This window comes from Bos grunniens, chromosome 5 (genome assembly GCF_055505025.1).
Source record: "Bos grunniens cultivar Pamir isolate PY7600 chromosome 5, Bosgru_T2T1.0, whole genome shotgun sequence".
In the NCBI taxonomy this organism is placed as follows: domain Eukaryota; kingdom Metazoa; phylum Chordata; class Mammalia; order Artiodactyla; family Bovidae; genus Bos; species Bos grunniens.
The window spans coordinates 71,055,727-71,082,087 of NC_141169.1; the positions used below are offsets into that span (position 1 = coordinate 71,055,727).

The 26,361-nt window shown below is 41.1% G+C and overlaps 1 protein-coding gene across 9 annotated transcripts in view; it reads left to right on the forward strand.

Annotated features, from left to right (window-relative positions):
* Positions 1 to 12,124: 12,124 nt before the first annotated feature.
* Positions 12,125 to 26,361, forward strand: part of RIC8B (RIC8 guanine nucleotide exchange factor B) — a 100,682-nt gene continuing 86,445 nt past the window's right edge. For all 9 annotated transcript variants that reach the window (XR_015164031.1, XR_015164033.1, XR_015164032.1 and 6 more), the window contains exons 1-2: positions 12,125 to 12,336; positions 20,986 to 21,033. Coding sequence is in view for 5 of the 9 variants with exons in the window: in XM_086401152.1 (XP_086257278.1) it covers positions 12,253 to 12,336; positions 20,986 to 21,033 (132 nt within the window). In the remaining 4 variants the exon portion in view is untranslated. The remainder of the gene's footprint in view (positions 12,337 to 20,985; positions 21,034 to 26,361) is intronic.

Below are 26,361 nucleotides of genomic sequence, written 5' to 3' on the forward strand. Positions count from 1 at the left end.
TTTCTTTTTGTTCATTTTGTGTTTGATATGACCTCTGTATGTGTGTGTGCGCATATGTGGTTTTTTTGTGTGTGTAATATATATGACATTCTAAATACCTAGGATGTAAGTAGGCAAAACAAAAATAAATGGTCTTCTATGGTTGTGCTTATCAAGTTCCTTGTGATCTTGTCATTATTAAAATGTGGATAGGCCACACATGCAGTCCTTAAAAAATGATTTAGCACCTACAACCTGATTGTAAGAACCAGTCCTACATACAAGGATTGACCTGAAGTTTTCCTGATGGCTAGTGTCAGCAACAGAGAAGGCAATGGCACCCCACTCCAGTACTCTTGCCTGGAAAATCCCATGGACGGAGGAGCCTGGTAGGCTGCAGTCCATGGGATCGCTAAGAGTTGGACACGACTGAGCGACTTCACTTTCACTTTTCACTTTCATGCATTGGAGAAGGAAATGGCAACCCACTCCAGTGTTCTTGCCTGGAGAATCCCAGGGACAGGGGAGCCTGGTGGGCTGCCATCTATGGGGTCACACAGAGTCAGACACAACTGAAGTGACTTAGCAGCAGCAGCAGTGTCAGCAAAGGGCAGAGCCTTTCAGCTCTTACAAAGGATATTATTCTTCAATGCCAGCATCATTAGGAGGTCCCCTGACACTCACTTCATTATGCTTTAATGACCGCTAGGTGTAAAGATCAGAGAAGGCAATGGCACCCCACTCCAGCACTCTTGCCTGGAAAATCCCAAGGACGGTAGAGCCTGGTGGGCTACTGTCTATGGGGCCGCACAGAGTCGAACATGACTGAAGTGACTTAGCAGCAGGTGTAAAGATATTTTAAGCACAGTGGTTTAAATGCTAATAAACTTCTGAAACAGGACACTAATATTATTAAATAGTTAATAAATATCAACAGATTTTTTTTTTCCAGAATTGCAGTTTGATTCTAGGGCTGGAAAGTGAGGCAAAATTATTAAATGTTTTGCCCAAATGTTAAAGAGTCTAGGATCTATGAGAAATTCAGAGCCATAGATTTCCAGAAATGGCAGTACTGACTATTTTAACTAAAAGGCATGAGAATTCGACAACTCGATTTGCATTTTAAAAGGTTTATTTTTAAAGCCAGGCTCTTACTTGCTATTACATAACATACGTACACCTGAAACTGCTTTGGGGATTAAAATTATACATTTTATATAGTATCCCCTTTAAAAAAATTAGCTGTGTTGCTCTACCAAAAGAAAGCAGATGTTGGATTTCACTCTCTGATGGTAATTAGTTTGATCTTTCAGCCAAGGTCCATAAGTTGGCTTTATATGAGGAAAATAAGGGAGAGGAAGGATGAAATTTCATATTTAGTCACTGAAAATAAGCCTGAGAATAACCAGACCTATTGCTCTCTTTACAATCCAAAGCTCATGCTCCAGAAATGAATCGGTGTAGCAAGTCTGACTTTTGACCTACTAAGCACAAAAAATTAAGCAGTTGCCAAATTCTCTGGCCAGGTAGCAGCAGTACATAATATTGAAATAAACGACACCCATGTACACAAGTAATAACCACAAGCTCTTTAAACGCATAGATATTTAGGCAAAAATAGTCACAACCAACAAGGGCCTGAATCCCGGAAAATACAGTGATTACTCCAAGAACTTTGCAGAGGAAAGAATGTGTTCACAGCACAGCCAGGAACCGAGAGAGGCATCAGCACCGCAGGAAGAAGGCAGCTTCAGGTGAGGCAAGTGGCCCCTGGGCGTTTCTCTCCAGACCACAAGGTACCCATCTCTTGGGAGATGAGTGGACTGCCTGTGTCCCCAATTGTTCTAAAGCTTCCACTTCAGAACAGAGAGGGATATGAGTAAGAAAAGGTAACAACTGCTGTGAGTTCATGACTCAGCTGCACCTTCTCTCCCTCTTGACAGTTCCTAGCCAGTCACCATGACGGCAATGGGCAAGGTCGGCCACTGGGAGTGGGGCCAGCCACTTGTCAGAGGAAGAACAGAGGAGTCTTGGCAATAAAGGGACCCTCCCCTCTTCAGGACACTCTCTGAAAAGGACTCTGCCAGCTTGAAACTAGCTGAAGTCATGAACGGCAGCCAGGATGGCTCACCCACGTCGCAGGCCTGTGGAGTCCAGGCATCCATCCTGCTGAGCCCTTGTCAGGCCTCTAGCATAGCCCAGGTCTGGGAAGAAAGGGGAGCTGTGGCCCCTCGGAGACCACAGCCTGGTTACAGACCAATCAAAAATGTGCATCATCAAATAAACCCAACCTCACTGGAGAGAGGGCCTGAAATCATGGAAAGGTGACCTTGGAGGGGTCACCTCCCCACTCTGGGCCCTGAGCAGGCCTGCTCTATGACTATGACATCCTGAATTACAGTCTGTGTGCTGATGAACCAGGGTGGGCAGATCTGGGTGAGGAGGGTGGACAGTTTAGGGAAAACAAAGAACAGACTGGCAGCTGGGCAGTGATTCAGGGAGGCAGCCACGAGAGAGAAGGCGATGGCTCCACCAGCTGGTGCTAAAGAAATGGCCTGAGGTTCACATCCACAAGCTGAGCCCATATCCTTGCACCACCATCACCAGGCAACACCCCTTCCTTGTATCTGATCCCACTCTCTCTTTCACGACTCCACTGGGGCAGTAGTCTCCTGCTATCTCCCCCATCCTGCAGATCTGTCCTATTTGCTTTAACGTGACATCAGTCAAAATGACATGAATCTGGAGAAGGAAAGAGGAAAAACAAACAGGCTATTTGTCCCAGCTTTTCATACCTCTTAAAGGCAGAATGGAAAGATTGAAAAAAATTAAATCCTAGGAAAGGGCTAAACACTCCCTTTATCACATGGGAAAGAGTGTGGGGGTGGGGTAGCTGTAGAGCTCCTGAAACTCAGAGTTCAGACTTGGTCAAGGGCCTGAAGTATGCAAATCATCATTATTGTCAGAAGCTTAAGGGAAAAATAGAGGGATGTCCTCACTGGCTTCGAAGTGAGGTAAAACCGAGATTAAATCTTGGTTCCACCAGAGATGATGTAGAAGGGGCATTCCTACTCTAAGTAGGATTAGACGTCATCTGTTCTGAGTTCTAGCTGCCCATTAGCATTACTCTATTAACTCTGTAAAAATAGGGATGTGTAGGATTCACCCACAGTCAATAACTGACCTGGAATGTGATGGGGAAATCTTTTAAGCTCTCCAGATGATTCTAATATGCAGCCCAGGTTGAGAAACATGACCTCTGCCACCTTGAAGTTCTAAGATCCAGGGACTGCTCTCCCCTGAATAGGTACCCCGAGTTTCCTTTTTATAAGGTTCCGGTCTGTCCAGAGTGGCAGACACCAATCATCCACACTGTTTATAGTTTCCCCCAGCTGACAAACCTCTCCCTGACAGCACTGTTTTGTTTGTCCTTCAGCCCAGCCCACCTCCCTACCACTCTGCCGCCTGCCCTCCTAACCTGGACCTTCTCTGCTTCGGTTCCTTGGCAGCCTCCCAAACTAAGCCAGCCCTTGTGGTTTCCTCTTCTTCCAAGGAGGTCAGAACCTTTTGTGCTTCATCAGCCTCCTCCCTGAAGCTCTTCCTCCATCCCTCCTCCTGCGTCTCGACTCCCCCCGCCCCGCCAGCCCTCTCTCCCCCATATTTTGCTGCTACTGGTGTAGGTGGGACGGAAGATGTAGGCTCAAGAGTTGAGAAAAGAGCTGTTGCTAGGAAAGGAGTGTGGGTGAAGAGAGAGGGTGGGTGGAGAAATAGGGCTCCCCAGTTTTATTCCTCCCTTTGTCATCATAAATGCCTCCAGAGCTAAAACCAGTTGTTTTAAGAACTATTACGAAAAATAATAAGGTCTGACCGTGACAGCAGGGGTGAGAGAATCAGCTTCAGAACAGCTGCAGTGCTGATCCTTGATATTTATAACAGTCTCCTGATAGACGGGAAAGCCACTGAGAGAAGTTTCTAAGAGTGAATTCTCCAAGGACTACCAAACGGTGCCCTGACCAGAGACAGTATCCAAAACGTCCCGGCCTGTGCTACACCTCGTGGAAACAAGAACCTGCCAAATGTCTTCCTAAGGACAGAAATGTAATTACAACAGAAGGCCAAGTTTTAAATGAGGAGACAAACTTCCTTCTTCTCACACTGAGCAACGCGTGGTCCATTCCTGAACCAGCTCTAGAGGTTCCTGTTCCTGGGGGGTCTGCAACATGCCAGCCCTATCAGAAGCATCTTTCCCACTTTTTATAACCTCCTTGAGATGTCAGTGGTGTAGTCATTTCTGTTTACAGGTGGAGAGACAGAGGCGATGACCGGTTTAGTGTCCAGAGTCAGGATGTACTAACTGCACTGTTCCATTCCAGACTGTTTTCTCTGCTACAGCACCCTGCCTCCTTCCTCCTTCCTACTTTTGTTTCCATGCCCTCCAGCCCCTATTCCTCTCTAAGTGGCTTTGCAGTTTATAAATCAACCTTGACCGTGGTAAGACAACCTGCTGGGGTTGAAGAGAGTTTCAGAAGTTCTGGGAAATTTGTGTGCGTTCAATGAAGGCAGCTTCTAAGCTGCATCAGCTCTTTCTCCCACACCCAAGGTGGCATCCACTCACTGTAAGTTCACAGCAGACACCAGCTTCCCTCCGTTGCTTCCCAGGGTACATACAAACCAATACATTATCAAGAATCAAGACTTGGTCATTCTACAGAGAAACAGGAACAAAAGAAAATCAATAATAATGTAAAAAAAAAAAAAAAAAAGCAGGGCACAGGAGGATTTTTATTACTAGGTCAAAAAAAAAGCTCTGCAGGGGAGATGCAATGAGCCAAGCATTCACTAGAATGAAGTCATTGGAGGGGGTGGAGGAGGGGTGCTGGCTACCTCTTGCTGTTCAGGTCACTACCCTTTGACAGCAGTGGCCTCTGACCTCAACAACCCTACAATTCTGTTTGGACTGACCCTGAAACCCATGAAAGTCAGATGTAGGCAGTGCCCAAAAGTTGAGATAAAGCTGACTAATATGGGAAAAGCTCCCGGTATGTGCCCCCAGCTGAAAGGAGCTGGCAGTTCTTTGGCCGGAGATGCAATTTATTCTGTCCTCCTCCTTTCAGGGAAATGCTAATCCTTCATAGGCAACTGGAGGGGAAGACTAAAAAGTGGTGATGATGAATGACAATAATCCTTTGTCCACTGCCACCTCCTCCTAGGGTTGAAACTTAAGAGTTTAATCAAATGTTGGTAAGTAAATTAATGCTTTACTGCATTAAGAGTTAAAAAGGAAGTGGCGGGAAGAAAGGTTGTGAGAATGTATTTCCTCTGATATGTGACTCTCAAAACTTAATTACAAAGACATTGGTATAGAGTGTGTGTGTGCACATGTGTGTGTAGTGTTTTAGCCTCCTTATTTACATACACACACAAAGGACAGTCACTATCCCCCAAACTCTTTTGTCAAAGCATGTCAGTGTTAAAAACATTAACTTCAAGGTTTAAAGATCAAAGAGGTATGCTAAAATTACTTTTCTATTGTTAAAAACATCAACGACGACAAAAACTCAAGCATTTGTTCACCAATAGTAATAACATGACCTTTATCCCCACATCTTCCAGCATCACTGTGAGGGAGGTTGCATTTTTCATTCCAGTTCAGCTAACATCTGAGTGGCTACTCCATGCCAGGACTGCTGTGCTGGCCACTCGGACAGTCATCTCCTTTAACCCTTACGACATCCTGCAAAGTAGGTATTATCATGTTCGTCACAGTTGAGAAAATCAATGTTCAAAGAAGGCAAGTAGAATCTTTTGGCTTTCAAGTTTTCCTCTGAGATACAAAAAACTGGTTGCCAGAATGGTTTTAAGGAATTTGACAAATGATGGGCTTCTGAGACTCACGCGGTGAATTGGGACTAAACACCAGGTTTTCCAATTCCCAGTCCAGCTCTTTCGCCACATTACAGCACTGCCACCCAAAGTGCTGGGTTTTCCCAAGAGGTGTTTGGATGGGAGTCCAAGCCAGCAAGATGCAAATAGGTCTGACCCACATTCCAGCTCTTGGATAAATAAAAACTCCTAAAGGGCAGAGCCCATTTCGTGTGCTTAATTTGAGAGCCCCACTGTGGACAGTCAATCAGTATTAAACAGCTACAGGTACATTTGCCAAGGACTAACAGCATGGGCTCAATTTTAGCAATTAGAATACTGCAGAGGAATATTACAGAGGAATCTCACACAGGTACTGAAAGGCTGGATCAAGTAATCATAAATTTCTAAGAGTTTAAAAAGAAACCTCTGAAGTCACCTAATTAAACTCTAATTTTATAAATAAGATCCAGAGAAATTAAAATAACACACACAAGGGTTTGACACCAGTCAGCAACAGACCTTTTCCTGTCTCCCAGTTCTATTTATGTTATATGGTATTGTGAGGTAGTTTTCAGGAATGGAACATGTTGTAAGCTGAAACTGGATTGGATGGTTATATAGAGTCATCAGTGATAATGACGTCTCCCAGATTTAATTTTTCCTTATCCTACTTGACCAACTGACCTCTAAATCTCCCTTGCAGGCTTTCAAATTCAGCTAAGTTGGTTTTCATTTCTCAATAAGTGTTTCATTAGTTCTGGCCTCTCGAACTTCTCTCTTGGCATTTCCTCCTATCTGCTAGCCCTCTAAGCTCTTTGTAGTATTCTCTATATAGTTCTCCAAGAAGGCTTCTCTGATTATTCTTCTTCCCATAAATGTTTATCTTGCTTTGATTTGCATAATATTTACATTCAATTTGTTCCTTCCTAACAGTAGAAAAGATCTGCCAACTGCCTGGATGCTTCTTATATTCCCAAAGAACAGGATCAATTGATTCTACTTGTTTTTATTTTTTATGGTACCTAAGACAATGCTTTTCATACTATTCTGGGGTTCTCAAGGCAAGAATACTGAAGTGGTTTGCCATTCCCTTCTCCAGTGGACCACGTTTTGTCAGATCTCTCCACCGTGACCCATCTGTCTTGGGTGGCCCTACATGGCATGGCTCATAGTTTCATTGAGTTAGAAAAAGCTGTGGTCCATGTGATCAGTTTGGTTAGTTTCCTGTGACTGTGGTTTTTCACAACAAACTGTGGAAAAGTCTTAAAGATATAGGAATACCAGACCACCTGACCTGCCTCCTGAGAAATCTGTATGCAGCTCAAGAAGCAACAGTTAGAACTGGACAAGGAACAACAGACTGGTTCCAAATCGGAAGGAGTACGTCAAGACTGTATACTGTCACCTTGCTTATTTAACTTATATGCAGAGTACGTTATTCAAAATGCCGGGCTGGATGAAGCACAAGCTGGAATCAAGATTGCTGGGAGAATTATCAATCACCTCAGATATGCAAATAACACCACACTTATGACAGAAAGCAAAGAAGAACTAGAGAGTCTCTTGATGAAAGTGGAAGAGGAGAGTGAAAAAGTTGGCTTAAAACTCAACATTCAGAAAACTAAGATCATGGCATCCATTCTTACCACTTCATGTCAAGTAGATGGGGAAACAGTAGAAACAGTGACAGACTTTATTTTCTTGGGCTACAAAATCACTGCAGATGGTGACTGCAGCCATGAAATTAAAAGACGCTTACTCCTTGGAAGGAAAGTTATGACCAACCTAGATAGCAGATTAAAAAGCAGAGACATTACTTTGCCAACAAAGGTCTGTCTAGTTAAGGCTATGGTTTTTCCAGTAGTCATGTATGGATGTGAGAGTTGGACTCTATAGTTGAGTGCTAAAGAATTGATGTTTCTGAGCTGTGGTGTTGGAGAAGACTCTTGAGAGTCCCTTGGACTGCAAGGAGATCCAACCAGTCCATCCTAAAGGAAATCAGTCCTGAGTATTCATTGGAAGGACTGATGCTGAAGCTGAAACTCCAATACTTTGGCCACCTGATGTGAATAACTGAGTCATTGGAAAAGACCCCAATGCTGGGAAAGATTCAATGTGGGAGAAGGGGACAACAGAGGATGAGATGATTGGATAGCATCACTGACTCATTGGACATGAGTTTGAGTAAGCTCCGGGAGTTGGTGATAGACAGGAAAGCCTGGCATGCCACAGTCCATGGGACTGCAAAGAGTCAGACACGACTGAATGACTGAACTGACTGAAGACAATGCTATGCTCCAGTGAGCCCCAAATTATTTGTTAAAGGTACAAACCATGTCAAATAACTTTGCTACAAAAAAGAAACTTCATTCTTAATAGAAAATGAATTTAAGGTAACTTTTAACCTCCTAGATTATTCTGATTTCTCAAAGACTAATTAATGAGTCACAGGCTTATAAGGTTGATAGTCTACAAAAAAATTATATTCGTTTAGTGGTTGATATTCTATCAGAATATTGGTCCAGTGATTATCAACCAGGAAGCTTTTAAAACTACCAGTACCCAGGCCTCACCACAGATCAACTAAATCAGAATCCTTGCAGGTATGCCCAAGCCATGATTTGCATACATCATATTGTAATTTGATTTGCACATATTTATATGTAAAACCTCACTCATTAATAAATTTGTCTAAAGAATGAGCATGTTCAAATATGCTTTTGTTGTCCTTAGATCATAGAATGTTAGAACTGAGAGAGAACCAAGACTCTATCTGGATCAGTTCCTTTATTTTACAGTTTAGGACACCAGATGACATTGAGAGAGTAGCCTCACATGGTGGCGTGGTGGTTGTTGAATGACACTTTGTATCTCGAATTAGTGAAATTCTCTGAAGTCCAATTGTGGAGCTGTAGTGAGTAGGCCAAGCTGTTTAGTTTTTAAATTTCTTCTAAAGAAAATGTATAAAAAATATTACATGTGAAAGACTTGGATTCTAAAAGCTGTTACCACCAGGTACTTCTATAAGACCTTTAATTTGGCACATTCCGACCAGTCCATTGTTATGGCAGAGGAAATGCCAGCACAGGATATATCAAAGTCCAAAATAAATGACTAGTATCTATTTGCAGGGTTTTTCATTGGCCCTGACCCATACGGTCATAGCATTTTATGCTATCAGAGCCCAGAGCATTTCTAGCTCTTAACTATACCACTTATGAGCACTTATTGCTCATGAGCAAGCTAATCCATACACTGAACTTCCCTTTTCTTTATAAAAAGGAAGATAGTGCCTGTCCTACTGACCTTGCATTTTCCAGCTATTACAAGGATTAAGTCAGATGATCTATGTGGAGATATTTTGAGAACAGTACAGCACTATCCAAACATAAATACAGAATTATATTATTATATCTTAGAGCAGTGACTTGTGAATAAATATTTGTTGCTTTGATTACCCAGACTCTAAATCCCAATTCCTTGGCACCAAGCCAGGCAAGAATCAACAGGAACTGGAGTTACTGCTGAACTAGAAACTCTAGTCACTGAAAGTATCACATAACTAAATATTCAGGGAGGTAAAGTGATGTAGTGATCCAGAATTTAGCTAGTCTAGGCTCTAGTCCCAGAGTCTGCTTTTAACTATTGACTTTGGACAAGTCACTTAATTTTTCTGGGACCAGAGTCTAGTCAGTGGTCAAAGGATGACTTGAATTAGAGTCAAAGATCCTTTTGATTTATAAAATCAGAATATTAGTGCTTAATTAAAATTACTAAAGTGCAATTTCCCAAGCCATTAATTCATGTGGTTTCACATTTTTAAAATCTCTTTTTAGAAGTAGAGGGTTGAAGCCTAAAAACATAAGCCTATTTCTGGTAAACAGACATTTCAAACACATGTGTATAAGACCCTCTTTAAAATAAATGTCTCTACTCAGATACTTTATGCTAGCTAGTATCCTATCCAGGAGCCGTTGCTCCAAAAATAAATATATGGTTACCAAAAAACCATGTAGTACAGTACTGGACAGAGAGTAGGCAACCAAATATTTTATGTTACAGTTCTCAGTTTGAGTCTCAGTTGTTGTTATTTAACTAATCCGAGCCTGATTTCCTATATGTAAATGGGAATACCTCGCTCAATGATCCACTGAGATGGTGTACAGTAGAATGCTTTGTAAACAATTAAAGATAACTGCAAGATATTACTATTAAATGAGGAATATAGCTTACTAAACCGTGGCCTAAGAAGATGCTTTTTAAAGAGACAGACCAAAATCTGACTTTATTATGGACACAGCACTTACCCCAATATCTGGCTCAACAAATATGCTCAATAAAGGTTTGCTGCATGAAATGTATGATCCACCAAAAGACCAAAAGCTCCATGAGCTCAGATTCCATACTTCTTATTTCTAAGTTCTCAGATCCTAGCACAACATCTGACACATAGAAGAAACTCAATAATTATTAGATGAATAAATTTTTGCCCCTTCTAATTCTTCAGCACAGCTCGAGAGGGAGAGGTAAGCAGGGCTGGCATGGAAGATGATTCTGGTAAAGGTAGCTTGGAATGGAAAACTGAAAGTTACTTAGAGAATTCATCCACACTCTAACAAATAGTTTGGGAGTGTAGAAAGAGCATAGATAGGATCCTAGTTCAAATTCAATTTTCAAATTCTGCCATCTCAGTAAATTAACCTATTAACCTCTTCAAGACTCAGATTCCTCACCTTAAGAATAGTACCTCCCTCACAAGCTTAAGGCTTCCCCAGTGGCTCAGGAGTAAAGAATTTGCCTGCAATGCAGGAGAGGCAGGAGATGTGGGTTTGATCCCTGGGTGGGGTAGCTCCCCTGGAGAAGGGCATGGCACCTCACTCCAGTATCATTTCCTGAATATCTCATGGACAGAGAAACCTGGTGGGCTACAGTTCATAGGGTCACCAAGAGTAGGGTATGACTGAAGCAACTGAGGATAAGGTTAACGACTAAAATGGAAGCTCCACAATAGTAGGGACTTCATTTTGGGTCCACTGTAGACACACTGAACTGTCCTGTACTGTATTGAACAGTGTCTGGCACAGCATAGATTCTCTAATATCTGTTGACTTGGTTTGTGAGAAGCTGAGATAACATAGGTAAAGTATGTGACAGAATGTCTGCATGTAGCGAACACTTAGCAAATGTGAGATTCCATCATCATCATCATTACCATTACTAGTATATCCATATTATTACATTTACTATTGGTCGTAGAGGACCTGCCTTTGGGGAAAGACGTAGATACAAATATCGAATTCCCCACTTACTGGCTATGTGACTTTGGACAAATTACTTAATCTATTTGGATTCCTATGGTTCCACAAAAATCTCAGTGCCGTGAGAAATCACCTAACACTGAGTCTTGAGTCCCTAACACGCGATACACGGCGGCTATTATTATTATTATGAAGGCAAAAAACCCAGCCGAGTCCCCTTGTATCCGAGAGCTGTCTACCATTTCCCACATTATTGTAGCTGAATACATAGCATGACCGCAAACAAGGAAGGAAGGAGAGAATTTCAAAGAGACCGAAACCGCTAAACGAGAAAAGAGGGAATTAAAACGGTGCATGACAGTTGCCACCAAGGGGTGTCAGTTTCCGCGGCTGTCAACCAGTCCGACCAGCCAGGGCTCGAGCAGGACAGTCAGCTCGGTAAGGAACAAAAAGGAGGCAGAGCCGACGTTTGGACCCTCCCCTTAACGGTTTCAGGGCCGCTGGCCTCAGGCGGCCGCTGGACTCCCGTTTCCGGCCTTTGCAGGACCACAGTTCCCAGCATGCCTTTGGCGGGAAGTCTTTCCCGCTGGATGACTACGAGTCCCGACATGCCATTCGGCACTCCAGTAGATTAGATGGAAGAGTGGAATGACCCCGTCGCACGAAGGGAATTGTAGTCCATTTAGCTGGTTGCTCTTAGAGGGGCGGGGAAGAGCCGGGTCGCTCTCGTCAGCTGAGGAGAATGATTCATAGAGGAGGGTCAGGAGAGAAGAACAGCTTTGTCTGTGAAAGCCCACTTAAAAGGCTGGACTCTTCTCCGAGGGAGGGAGAGTCAGGGGAGCAAGCAGGGTCTCGGGCCTGACCCCCAACGTCAGGCCGTCCGCCAGGCCTCTACCGCGTACTGGGCCTTGTCAGAGGTGGCGGCTAGGCGCCGGTTGCTGGGGGACCGGTGACGTCGCGGGGTGAAAGTTGAGGGGCGGTGACGTCGGGCCTGCCCGGGCGGAGGCTGGCGGGCTGGAGGCAGAGGGAGGGAGGGAAGGAGGGAAGGAAGGAAGCTGGGAAGAAGCGAGCGAGCGGGGGCGCGAGGCGTTTACCTGGAGGCAGCGGCTTGGGCGCGCAGAGCGGCCGCGGCTCCCCCGCACCTGCGGCCATGGATGAGGAGCGCGCCCTCTACATCGTCCGGGCCGGCGAGGCGGGGGCTATCGAGCGGGTCCTGAGGGATTACAGCGATAAGGTAAAGAGCCCTGGCCCCGGGCGTGCGGTATAGCACCCTTGGGCCGCCCCCCCGGGCTTGCATATCGCATCCCTCCCAAGCGCCACCCCCCCCTCACGCCGGGGATGCGCATTGCTCTCCCCCGAAAACGTTTCCGGCTTGGGCATGCGTGTTTGTGCCCCCAGCCTTTTCCATCCGTGCATCCTGTATCCCCCCTGCCCCCACCCTGGCTCCCACCACTCTGATTCCGGCCCAGCAGCTTGTCCCACGGTCCTCTTCCCAAGCGTGCAAGTCACACCCCCGGAATCGGTGAATGTCCGTCTGTGCCCTGTGCCCCACTCTTGGATGCAGAAATGAACGCGAGGCTTCCTCACCTGCATAGCATAAAAATACGTGTTTCTTTGCATAAACACGGCCTTTGACATGCCTAAGACGTAGCGGCCACGATGGCAGTTCTTTATAGACGTACAGCACTGTACAGTTTTCAAGGCGTGATGTTTCATATATGGTCTAACTTGATTCTCAGAATATTTGTAGAGTAGATAGTATCATTCTTCCCATTTTCTAGATGAGAAAACCGAGGCACGAGGAACTGAAATCACGCCAAGGTCATGGACCTACTGGGAGGAGACTAACTCCTAATAATACCTGTTATTTGTATCGCATTATCAGCTTTCCCATCCTTTATCTTATTTAATCTTGACAGCCGTCCAGTGAGGTTTTATCTGCGTTTTGCAATTGAGATTCTAGATCGGTTAAGTAACTTGCCCAAGGTCATACTTCTGAGCTGGGATTCCAACCTAGGTCTTCAAACCATTCATTATTCTTTCCACTTTACAACTCTACACTAAAAAGGTATCCTCTTTTATATCCCAGTCACTTCTCTGAATGTCTCTTCAAGAACCGTTAGCTCTCCATTACTTTTCCTTCCAGGAATTGTACAAGCTCACTTCTAAAGGTGACATACCACACCTTTATTCTTCCATTTAGAAGACTACTTAATAGAAATGACTGACTTCTGTGAGAACACACCCAGCACCATGTCACATCCTAGATATAACATATTCCTTCCTTTCCTTTGCTTCCATTCATAATTTCTCCTGTGTTTGCTATGTGTCCACCACTGCACTAACCTATGCTTTGCATTATGGAGCTGCCAGTATGCCATTTCTGCCCTATGTGGAAAATATTCAAAAATCAGGCAACTTCACTCCCGTTTGATCTTCTCAACAATCCTGTGAGGAAAGTGATGATATTCCTTGTTTCACAAATGAGAAAATTTAGAATGTTGTTGCCCCAAGTCCACACAGTCATTGAGAGATGAGGCTGAGATTTGAATCTAGGTTTTCTGATTGCTCTTTTACAGTACTATGCTGTTTTCTTTGGGTGGCTGCATGGATTCAGTTATATTCATATCTTAGCTTCTTCGGTCTCTGATATGCTTTATGCACAGGTGTACATATTTGGAGATTATGGTTGTCCCATGGTATCTGCTGGGGCTTTGTTCCTGGACCCTTTCCCTCCCTCGTGGATACCAAAATTCATGGATGCTCAAGTCCCTTATATAAAATGGCATGTTCTTGTTGCTTAGTTGCTAAGTCACGTCCAACTCTTTTGTGACCCCATGTGACCCCATGGACTATAGCCCACCAGGCTGTTCTGTCCATGGGATTTTCCAGGCACAAATACTGGGGTGGGGTGCCATTTTCTTCTCCAGGGGATGTTCCCGAAACAGGGATTGAACCCGCGTCTTCTACATTGGCATGCAGGTTCTTTACCACTGAGCCACCTGAGAAGCCCATAAAATGGCATGTGTGCTTGTGTGCTCGGTTGCTCAGTCAAGTCCAACTTGTTGCAGCCCCAAGGACTGTAGCCCACCAGGCTTCTCTGCCCATGGAACTTTCCAGGCAAGAACACTGAAGTAGGTTGCCATATCTTACTCTAGAGGATCTTCCTGACCCAGGGATCGAACCTTCGTCTCTTGTGTCTCCTACGTTGGCAGGCAGATTCTTTACCACTAGCACCACCTGGGAATAACCTACACACATCCTCCCTTATACTTTGAATCATCTCTGGATTGCTAATAATACAATGTAAATGCTATGTAAATAATTGTAAATACAATGTAAATACTATGTAGCTAGTTGCCCATTAATTCAACTTTTGCTTTTTGGAACTTTCTCCAGTTTTGTTTTTTTTCCTTCAAATACTTTTGATCCATGGTTGACTGAATTCATGGATGTGGAACCTGCAGATATGGAGGCCTGACAGTATATTCATGCAACTTGATTTATAATTGCTTTCCAAAAATGACTTGAGGCAGCTACAAACAGATTTTCAAAAGAACAAAATGCAACAGAAAACTTGGCTGTTGTGTTGAATCACCTAGTGTTTATTTAGCACTTATTATATCCCAGGTATCCAGCAATAAATAGAAACTTTCTTCTGTGGGAAGGAAGGAGGAAAAAACCTCTACCTGGATCTTATCACCTCCTTCAATATTCCTCCTTCTCTTCACGACTAAAGTAGTTAGAACTCCAGATTTGCTTCCTCTAGTTTATCTCTTCCTTTCCTTGATCTCCCTCCAGGTTAGTTTCATTTACTACTCCTGGGCAAGTACTGATAGCACTACTCCAAGTGCTATCAGAGCTTAAGTTCTGAACTTTCACATTGGGAATGGTTTTAAAGTTGTAATGACCAATGTGTATAGTTTTGGGGTGGCATTCTGGGGGCCAGCCTTGAGAATGCTGTGGCTTGATATGAACTGGGTTGGCCAATTCCTTCAGAAAAGAGTTTTCATGTTTAATGCTGATTACAGTAGATCCAAAGAACAAAGAAAATTGCGTTTCATGTTGGCAGTGGGGCTTTGCCCCTCAAGGGAAGAGACTTTAGAGGCAGATGAAGAAGAAGGGGAAGTATGATTGCAGTGGTCTGGCAATAAGAATGAGGAGGTCAAATTAATTGTCCCACTCTCTGGGAAATGGAATCTGAAATTCTAAAAATGTGCCTGGGTCTACTGTGTTCCTTGTTTTCTTTATCTGGAAAAGTGGATGAGAAATGTTTAGAATGAAGTGATTATGAGGCATTAAAGAGTTTAACCAAGAAGGGAAATGAATGATGTAGAGAGAGAATGATTAGTTTGTTGTTCTCAAAAGGAAGCTCAAGTATTGTGGAAAGAAGGTTGAATTTGGAATCAGATAAATCTTGCTTCAAATCTACCATTTATTAGCTTCATGACTATGGATAAGTTATTTTAAACCTGAGTCTCAGTTTCCTTATCTGTAACGTAGGTAACAGATATGTACCTATGTACAGATATGTACCTTATCTGTAACTTAGGTTCCATCACCTAAGTTATTCTGAGGTCTAAATTAATTGAGGTATAATGCTGAATACTGTGCAAGGCATCTAGGAGGCATTCCCTAATGATCAAGGTTCTCAAGAGGTCCTGTGGCCAGAGCACAGGTTCTAGAGCCAAATTGCCTGAATTCTCATCCCCAATTTACCATCCATGTGGTATAGAACAAGGTACTTAACTTTACTGTCCCTCAGTTCACTCATCTGCCAAACATGGATAATAATAGTACCTGCATCATCCACTGTTGTCAGGATTAAATAAGTTATATGTATAAATCAGAACACCGCCTGGCACTGAAGAAAAACCCATAGCTGTTAGTTCTAAACAGAAAAAGTCAGAGATTAACCCTGTGGCATGGAGTTGACATAGTCTGATTAAAAATAAAAAGAGAGAATATACTTCAGTTTTTCTTTTTCCTTGACCCATGGCACTTATTAATGGCTGGCGAAATACTTTGTACCATGTTTAGAGCAACATTTACCTATCTGGCTCCAGGTAACATCTAATTTCTACTGTGTTAAGGAGATTCTGATTTTCAAGCTACCTTCTTTTATTCACTGATGTTGTCATCTTGGGGAGAAGGAAGATCTATCTATCCCTTTTAAAAGGAAATTTGCCTATTTCTCAAGGGCATAATGCAAGTTGACTCAGTGTAGGAAAGTATTTTTTAAAAATAGGAAGAGTGGTTGCCTTTTTCCTCTCCTCTCAATTCATCTGTTAAAATGTATTGAGTGCCATGTATTTTGTTCTTTTAACAGATTTAATAGAGATACTGGTAGCCTTCATTATGATTATCAACAACAAACAGTGATCTTGGGCCTTGAGGTGCATAGAAGTATCTTAGTTCCTTGAATCCAGGATATTTGGACTAGAAGGAACCTCAAAGATCATTGGGTCCAATACTCTGAATTAATAGGAGAAGAAACTGGTGTAGCATCATCATCAACTATGATGATGACTAGAGAGATGGTTTGCGGCCATAGAGGCCACCTGGGCATATGATTACCCCTTGGCAAGCTCCAACAGAATTCCATTATGTAAGTATGACAAGTTTATGGCCAAATGAAAGGTAAAAGTTACTTAAGATACAGACAGGTAGGTAGGTCTCTGAGATGAGTCCTCATAAGAGAGGAAAACAGCACTGATAGTAGTGAGGTGTGTTTATGCGCTGCTGCTGCTAAGTCGCCTCAGTCGTGTCTGATTCTGTGCGACCCCTTAGACGGCAGTCCACCAGGCTCCCATTCCTGGGATTCTCCAGGCAAGACTATGGAGTGGGTTGCCATTTCCCTCTCCAGTGCATGAAAGTGAAAAGTGAAAGTGAAGTCTCTCAGTCGTGTCCAACTCCTTGCGACCCCATGGACTGTAGCCCACCAGGCTCCTCCGTCCATGGGATTTCCCAGGCAAGAGTACTGGAGTGGGTTGCCATAAGAATCCAATTGATAGGGACCTAATTTGGAGACAGTTGTAGAAATACAGCCTCCACATTTGAACAGGGTATATAAACATCCTGGACCATGTAAGAGGACATTTTGTTTTACACTTTGAGGTTGAGTTCTGACTCTTTGGGTTCATTCTACAGATTTTTGATGAGCGTGTGTAGTGGGCTGTTCCTTTGTTATATGTTCTTATTTCCAGATTGGATTATATAATCTCAGTTACTGGGGTTTAGTTCTAGAAATAATCTCTCTTCCTAAAACACAGCACAACACATACACACACACACACAGACACCACTCCAGTTAGGTTGATTCCTTTGCATTGGTACTGTTTGAGTATATCTTTGGAAATCTATGAAATAAATCCTAGGTGTCTAGTGGATCAGTATTTGGCTGGATGCCTCCCCGTAGACTGTGCAGTAACAACAGTAGTGTCTACTTATTGAACACCTGCAATGTGCAAGGTGCTATACACAAAGATAAGGAAACTCTTGACAGGCAGTAAAGTTGAATAACTCGACCAAGGTCACACTTTCAGTAAACAGTGGGACTGGATGCAAACCAGTGCTTTCTGACTATTGAGCCTAGCCTATTCATGGGATGTGAAACTGGCAGGGGGAGTCCTCAAGAGCTGGCTGTGTTACTGAGCTGTTACTAACTTACTTGGTCTCTAAAGCTTTACTGTTCAGTTCATATTTGGTCCTGTTCATCTGGAAATTAAGCATACAAAGAAGGTGAAGTGTTGACTGTTGACCAGCAGTTCTAGAAAGACATTTGCAGCCAGAAATGCTGGATCCCCTTCCCTTCTCTTTCAGCCTTAAAAAGGGGAGAGAACAAGAGTTATGGTGTGCTGTGCTTAGTTGCTCAGTCATGTCCGATGCTTTTCGACCCCATGGACTGCAGCCCACCAGGCTCCTCTGTCCATGGCTTTTCTCCAGGCAAGAATACTGGAGTGGAGTGCCATGCCTTCCTCTAGGGGATCTTCCCAACCCAGGATTTGAACCCAGGTCTCCTGCATTGCAGGCAGATTCTGTCCTGTCTGAGCCACCAGGGAAGCCCGGTACAGAATAGGTTAGGTATGATCTAAGTTAGATAAGAGAAGCCTGCCTTAGAGAAGTCAACATCTTTGAATCCAAACAACCTTAGGGGTCTGAGTTTCTGAATAGATTGACATATTCTAAATTCAATTTATTGCCTCACAACACCAGTATATTTGCTAATTAAATTAAGTCCTCATGCCCGTTGGACAGGGCTTTTGAAAGCTTTTCTTCCTCCCTTCCTTCTTCCCTTCTTTTCTTCCTTTTTTAATATTGTAGTTTTATCACAGAATCAACTTTACATTTAAAAAGCAAAAGAAAAATTAGTCCTTGGTACTAATCTAAATTATCACCTTAAAAGATTTAATTCTATGTAGAAACCTTTTAAAAAATATTTTCATAACTTAGTGAGGGTCTTTCTAAAGATAATTTCTTTTTCTGTTTCCTTACCACAAATGCAAAAAAAAAAAAGTTTAGGAGGACTATTGGCAACTAGGTACATTTATTCCAGATAATGTATGGAATTAATATTTCACATATGATGGCAAAAATTAAGCTTTCTTAGTTCTAAATGCAATTATGTATTTTCATTTGTAGTGAACCTTTACTAGGCTTCAGTTTATAACCAACAGAACAATCTACTGATTCTTTATCTTTTATTCAGTGTTAGTTTTTACTTAACCTTGGGTCTGTAAATTTCTAAGTTAAAGCTTTTGTTCTTCCTTCCTTTTCTTCTTTCTTTCCTTGTTTGTTCATTAATTCATTTACCTGTCAATTTTTTTCTTTTAATAATAACAATATATCAACAAGTTTTGTCAAAGGAACCACCAGAAATTCCACCAACCCTGTATAGTTTTTATTTTTGCATTTTTAACACTCAAGCCTTTGTTTGAATGCATCCATCCATACATTGATATAGGTACTGTCATCATAGACATACAATTTGATATTTTACTATTTTTACAGCTATTGTCATAAAATAATTTTCCATGTTGTTACAGAACTTTTTAGCCATCTTTAAAAAAACTGCAGTATGATAATATTTCAGATGAATGCACAGTAATTTACTTAATCAGTCTCCTGTTGTTAGATATTCAGGTTGTCTCTTTTTTTTTTCCCTTAACATTTGATAACACTGCAGTGAATATAATTTTTCTCTCCTCTGGATGATTTCATTAGGATAAATTTCTAGGAGCAGACGTTCTGGGTCAAAGGATATGAATATTTTTATGGTTGCTATTATGTGTTGCCAAATCACTTTCGTTTTTGAAGATAGTGTCAATTTATACTGCCTCCAGCAATATTAGACGTGGATTACTGAAGCCCATTTCTCAGAGAGCTTTATGTCCTCAGCCTTGTTCTCCTTTGATCTGGTCTGTAAGCTACTGTTCAAAATATTCTTCCAGAATAAGCTACTGTTTACACCTCCTTCAGAGTCTTCCCCTGGTGGCCTGTCATCTTTATGTCAGTTCAGGTATAAATTTTTAAATCCAAGCCCTCACCATCTGACATCCATTTTAATTGTTTTGCAAACCATATGTGAGGCAGCTTCTCTTTAGGTTTCCTCAAATGGCCTTCTCTATTACCTCTAAGTCTTTCCTCTGACTATTTTGTACTTCAGAACTGCTTCTTTGTCAACATTTCTCAATCTCATTTAATTTCAAAAATCAGTTCTTCTACAAAGCTGTCAATGCAGAACCACCTGTAATGATAATATCTTTAGTACTTACTGTACTTAACTCCTGATGGGTTGCCAATAAATGTTTGTCAGTGTTGCCAATGAGAAATACAAAGGAAAGGCAGAGAGATGTTCAATAAAGGTTTTTTTTTTAAAGGAAAACTTGGAGGATTCTTAAGCGCACTTGGCTGTCTTGAGTAAAACTTGAGAAGAGAATGAGGAACTTTATGCTCTATTTTTTGGGGTACTGCCACTCTCTTGACAGTGGACAACTTACTCCATTCTCTATTTCAGCTACAGAGAAAAAATAGTGTTGCCAGTAATTGCAGGAGAGTCGTGACCCTCCTTTTTCTTTCAGTTATTTTTTTCTCAATATCATTGGCATCATCATCATTATCATCCTAATGCTAACTGAGTGTTTACTATGTGCCAGGCACTCAGATGGTACATTATATGCCTTAGCTGTTTTAACCCTCACAGCAGCTTTGTGAAGTAGGCACCCCTCTTTTCACGTGGGAAATACAGTTATAATTTATTACTTGCTTAACTAATAAGTGGTGGAACCATGGTTTAAACTCTCATTCTTACAGAATTACTGTCCTTCCCTATCTATGATTCTCTGATGATTTCTTATTCCATTTGGTAAAGTACCAGCTCCTCAACAACATTGGAAGATCCTTCCAAATCTCTATCCAGTCTACTTTCCCATTCTTATATTTCTCTGCTCCTGTCATCCTCTAACATGTGTCCTGTGTTTCATTCCAACAGAGCTGCTTATTTCACAAATATATCATACCATTTCACACATGAGCCTTTGTTTCCGTCCCTAGAATGCTTTCATTTGCCTTCTGGCAAACTCCTATTCATCCCTCAAGGTCCAGTTCAAATGCTCTATACTCTGTGCAAAGCATTCCAGATTTCCCTGGGCGGTTTGTGGCTCGGGCGGTTTGTGGCTCGGTACTCTGTTCTTTTCTGTATATATTTTTGCTTTAGTCTTTTTGTACTGCTTTATAGTTATTTGCTTCTCTTTTTCTTTAGTAAGAATATTGAGGTGATTTGGGAAGACAACTTTTTTTGTAGACATCAGATATTTTTTAACATAGCCAAAATGAAAAATCTGTACATTTAAAATGACATTGTTTCCCTTTTTTCCCTCTTCAGCATAGGGCTACTTTCAAATTTGAATCAACAGATGAAGATAAAAGAAAGGTAAGCCTTAGTGTTACTTTGTGTGGTGTGTGTGTCTGTATGTATTTTCATTCATGGCTTTATAACAGCAGACTTGATTTCATCTGATGGTTTAGTATTCAGTTTCCCTTATGTTTGGTTTTTAGGAATTCTGAGAAGAAAGACAAGTGCCAGGTTTAGTATGAATTACACACAACACCCTCCTGCTCCATCCCCATAGAACCGTTACACTTGCATAAATCAGGGGAATGGGAGGGGTTCAGAGGGGACCCTCCCCCATATCTTCTCCTCTCCAGAGATTGGCTTTGTTTGATGGCAGGATTGCAGGCTGCCAAAAATTGCTAATTGCTAATATTGTAAAGCCAGGCTTGGCTTTGGGTTAAGTTTTGGGGAAACAGCTATTGATGCTGCTGTGCCTCAACCACATATTGTTCTCTGTGCTGGCAGCTTTTTTTGTATCCAGCAATCATCTTGGTCACTGACTTCACTGGTAAAGAGGAAAATGGGATCAAGAGGCTCATCACTAGAGGAGTTATTATAAGAGAGGGTGCATCAGGGATCGGATCATGAAATGTCACATTGGCCTGTCGGGGTAGCTTGTGGTTGCTTTACTTAGTTGATTGGAACATGATGTTCAAGGAGAAGCTCACCAGTTCTGCCTCAGTGTTTCCTGGGCCCTGTACTTCTATCCTTGGCCTTACAAACAGTAAGACCAGGTGAGAGAGCATGACTGAATCCGTGTAAACCCATGATTGCTGCTGGAAAAATAGCTTAAGTCCAGTGCTTTCCTGGTAATGGTTTGATCATACCTTGAAATCATCCCTCTCTTCACATCTACCCCCATATTTAATGTCGACATCCTGCTCATTTTGCCTCTTAAGATTTCTCCATACATTCCCTCCTTAGTCCCAGCCCTTGTTCATACCTTCATCTGGACTACTGTACCAGTTTCCTAACAGTTCATTATTTTTCCAGTTATGTGCGCTTCCATAATTCCATTGTCCATAATTCTATAACAACAATCTAATTGTGTCACTCTCAACCTTGAAACCCTTGAGTGACTTTCTTTGTCTATAGGATAAAGTTCAAGTTTCTTATCATGAGCTTGATGGTCAGTGATCTGAAGCTTGCCTACTTTTGCAGCCTTTTGCTTACTTCTGTCCCTTGTAATTTATGCTCTAGGAACATGAAATGTTTCCAGTTATGTACATATACACATCCCTTCTGTTTCCTACTTCCTATCTTTGCATGTGTTGTCTTCTGCCTGGAATGCCCTCTTGTATATTTCTTCACCCTTTCACCTGTTTAATTCCTACTCACCTCTAGGAGCTTCTCCTTCAGGAAACCTCTGGCATTCCTATTAGGGTGAAATGCCCCTTTTCAGTATTCCTATAAAATTTTCTGTAAATCTTTAATCCTATGCTTATTATTTGTTTCTTAATTTTATGTGTGTGTGTGTGTTTCTCATTGTTAGACTCTGTGAACTCCCTGAAGACAGATGCTATAATAATAGTTATCTTTATATCCTCGGCATCTAGAATGCCCAGCACAGATAGGTACTCGAAAAGTTTTATTGAATGAGTGACAAGGAGTATAAACTTTGGAAGTTAAAGATTTACTGATTTTCTTTTGAATTTAAACAATATAAACAAGACTAGAATACCCTTTAGAACAGGGTTCTCAGCCAGGGATGTGCTGTTTGGGGAGCTTTTTCAACAGGCCTGCTCAGGCCCCATCACTGTCTACTGAGTCAGAATTTGGGGGATGGAATCCAGGCATGTGCATTTTGATAAATGGTCTTCAGGAAATAAGTACCTTACTCACTTGGTGGGAGTAGAATATAACACAAGTCCGTATGGAATAGAAGCTAGTTATATCTACCAAAATTACAGATGCATTTTGCCCTTTGACCAAGCAATGTCACTTTTAGATCTATTCTGTGGATAGATTGAAATAAAGTAAGCAGTGTTACTCACTGAAGCATTGTACATAATAGCAGATGATTGGAAACAAAAAAACCTCCAGGAATCAGGGAATATTTGTAGAAACTTATAGAGATTTGCATAATGGAATACTGCACTGTGGTAAAAGAGAAAGAGAGAGGGAGGAGAGAGACTATTATGTGCTAATGGGAGAGATGGTCAAGTAGAAGAAAAAAGAAGCCAGGTGTTAAAAAATGAATATATACATTTTTTAGGTATTCAGGCTAGGAAGGCAGCTGCTGTTTAGCTTAGTTGGGAGAATCCATACTATATCCATAGATTTGGGGTACCTTATGGATCTGACACTAAAATCTTTGACAGTCCTTTCACTAGTCAAAGTAAGTGCATGAAGACAGAGATTTCCCTCCCTCCATATGGCTTTCAGTTAAGGGAAGAAAAATTCCCACACAGTTGCTAGTAAAGCATGTTTATTTCCTGTAGGGTAGTAGCAAAACTTGACATTTTCGAGATATTGTCTTTTACTGCCTTTTAGATTTTTGGTGACCATAACTACTGTACTGGTGTTAATTTTGGTTTAGTGTATAGATTGCTGCTTCCTGGGAGGTCTGATATAAACAAATGTCATTAGGGACTGAGCTAGGTAATCTTCATTAACGTAAAAACGTTGGCAAACAAAACTATTTCAGTCTCCAAAGGTTAAAACCATTAGTGACTCTTTCATGCCTAAGGCCCATAAAGACTTTGAAATCAAAATTATTGGACTTCTCTAAAGGATCTGCATCCTAACAGCTTTTTAAGTTCTCAGTGTAGAGAGACATGGAATATTAGGCATGTCTCCACATTAAACCCAGTCTTAAAATAGGAGGAACTCAAATTACCATCCAATTTGCTTTCCTGCTCTAGTTCTCTTTTTCTCTTTCCTAAACATGTCTCTGGAGCCTTCTACCTGTTTGTTGGTAACAGCATCACGCCTTTCCATAAACTACAGGTGCTGTTGCTCTGAAAAACACACCTCTCTTATGTAAAACCTTATGACAACCAATAAGTAGATGTAAGGGAACAGAGCCTTTCAAAAAATAAAACTTGATTGTGTGAACTTTCTAGGAATTGGTTATAAAGTAATGATCCTTAGACCTAATTCCTAACATTTGTGTAGCATTTTGCACTTTTATGAAGATTTGCTTTTCAGTAGTAAAGTTGTAATGTTATAAGTATGGAGAGAATATCACCATACCAATTTTATGGATAAGAAAACTGAGGCTTATGTTAATCACAACTTGTTAACACTCACATTACTAGTAAGTGGTGGAGCCTCAAGCAGAGAACAGATTTTCTTGCTATTATGTGCAGCTCCTTCACTGTTTAGTGCTCCATGGCTCCCACTCATTATCACTTGAGGTATATTTCAGAAGGTTTGAAATTATGACTCAGTACCTTGTTTTATCTCTTATACCTTGAGACAACATTTAGGCAACTAGACTTTAGACTTAAATCAGAAAATATCAAAGGAAATTACCAACTAGGAGTGCTTAAATTTTTCCAGAGAAGTAGAGACAGACACATTTCTGATGTTTGTGCATAGAATGCAGATAGTTCCAGGTGCATGTGGCTCATGGTATATTTGGGTGTAAGCACCTGTGCTTACTGAAGCATTTACTTTACATCTTGTCTACCTAAATAGATGGCTATGACTGTATACCAACACATAAACAAATGTATCATGCAAATATGTAGGACGGAGGAAGGTATCATGAATAATCTGAAATTTTACACCTTAAGGAAATGAAAATTCTTATATTGGTTTCTGAAGCACAGCTGATCTCAAGGCCAATAAAGAGAACTAATTGCAATAAATATTGGAAAAATACCTATCGTAAAATGATTAAAAGAATTGCAGCTCTTTCACCTCTAAGAAGACAACCATATCAAATGCAGAAAACTTAAGTTGTTGTCTGAGATAAACTTTTAGGTATTTAGTTATTTTCCTCAAAAGAATCATGTTAAAAATAGTTAAATTTCAAGCATTTATTTCATTAACTTCAAACTGACATAGGTAAGTTCATATATCTGTGAAGGTATAAGGTAGTTACTGAGTTGAGAACTCTTTGAGGACTAAAATTCTAGCTTACTTTTCTTCGTACTTTCAGTCCTTGGCACTGCATCTGGCACAAAATAGGCACCTACAATACATACCTGTTAAATGAATAAAGGGGATTGGAGATTAAGTGGAGACCAGAATTCTCATGACTTGTACATATGGTTTGGTTTTGAGTTTGATATTTTCTTAAGTAGGCAGCAGATTCTCAAGCACTTTTCATAACTGTTGTTTACTGAAAATGCAGAATACAAAAATATTCATACAATGTGATCATAACCATGTAAAACTAATATAAAGTATACAAAGAAAAATGTCTACAAGGAAATTCACTAAATAGTGGCTTTGTGTTATTACTGTGGATGATATTTTCATTTCTCTTTTTGATATTTTAAACTTTTCATTACAGTATATCAGATATAAGATAATATATGTGATAATATATTCTTTCAGAGTTATGTGATTCAGGATGTAAGCAAAGACCAATGCATTTTTAAATCATTTATTCTCTCTAAAATTGGCCTTTTGCGATTATCTTACATACTCCTTTTGGGGGAACATAAAAATGTTATTAGGTTTGGAGATAGTATCCTTTGTGGAGCTGGTTTATGGAGTGAAATAAATTTATTTGAACACAAAAGTCCATTCTACCGTTTGAAATATTTCTTCTTTTTTCCACAAAGTTGGATGTACTTGGCATATTAGTAGAGATCTCTGTAGTCCACAAATATTTTTTCAGTAATTCCTGTGTGCCAGGTCCTGTGTTAGGCCTTGGTTCCTAAGTTGGCTATTTTCCTATGGTGTTTGGTTTGGCATTTCTCAGCTACAGATGCATACTGAGGGTTGTCATTGTGGACTATAGAAAATGAATGGGTAATTTTCCATATTAGAGTCCCCCAAGGAAAATGTGCCAAGATAGAACCATCAGTCGTATACTGTGAATCCATGCTTAGGGATAGCTTGAGGCATGAATGCTTGTTCTAAAAGCCTTTTACATTTAGTATAGTCATTTGAAATTGTTAAACTCCAATTTTCACTAAAACAAAATGAGCTTTGTGTGTCTTGCAAATTTGACTCAAATTTTAGTTGATGTCTTCACTTTGGGGAATACTTTGATATATGATGCAAGTTCGGTTCTCATTTAGAAACCAATAACTTTAAAGATAATCATTTTTAACATCTTAATTTCTTTAAAACACACAAACACACATATTACCAAATGCATTCTAAAACTTTTATTTTTAAAGTTTCTATCCAGCTGGAACTGGCATAAAACTTGACCAGAAGGGCTGAATTATATCATAGGCCAGG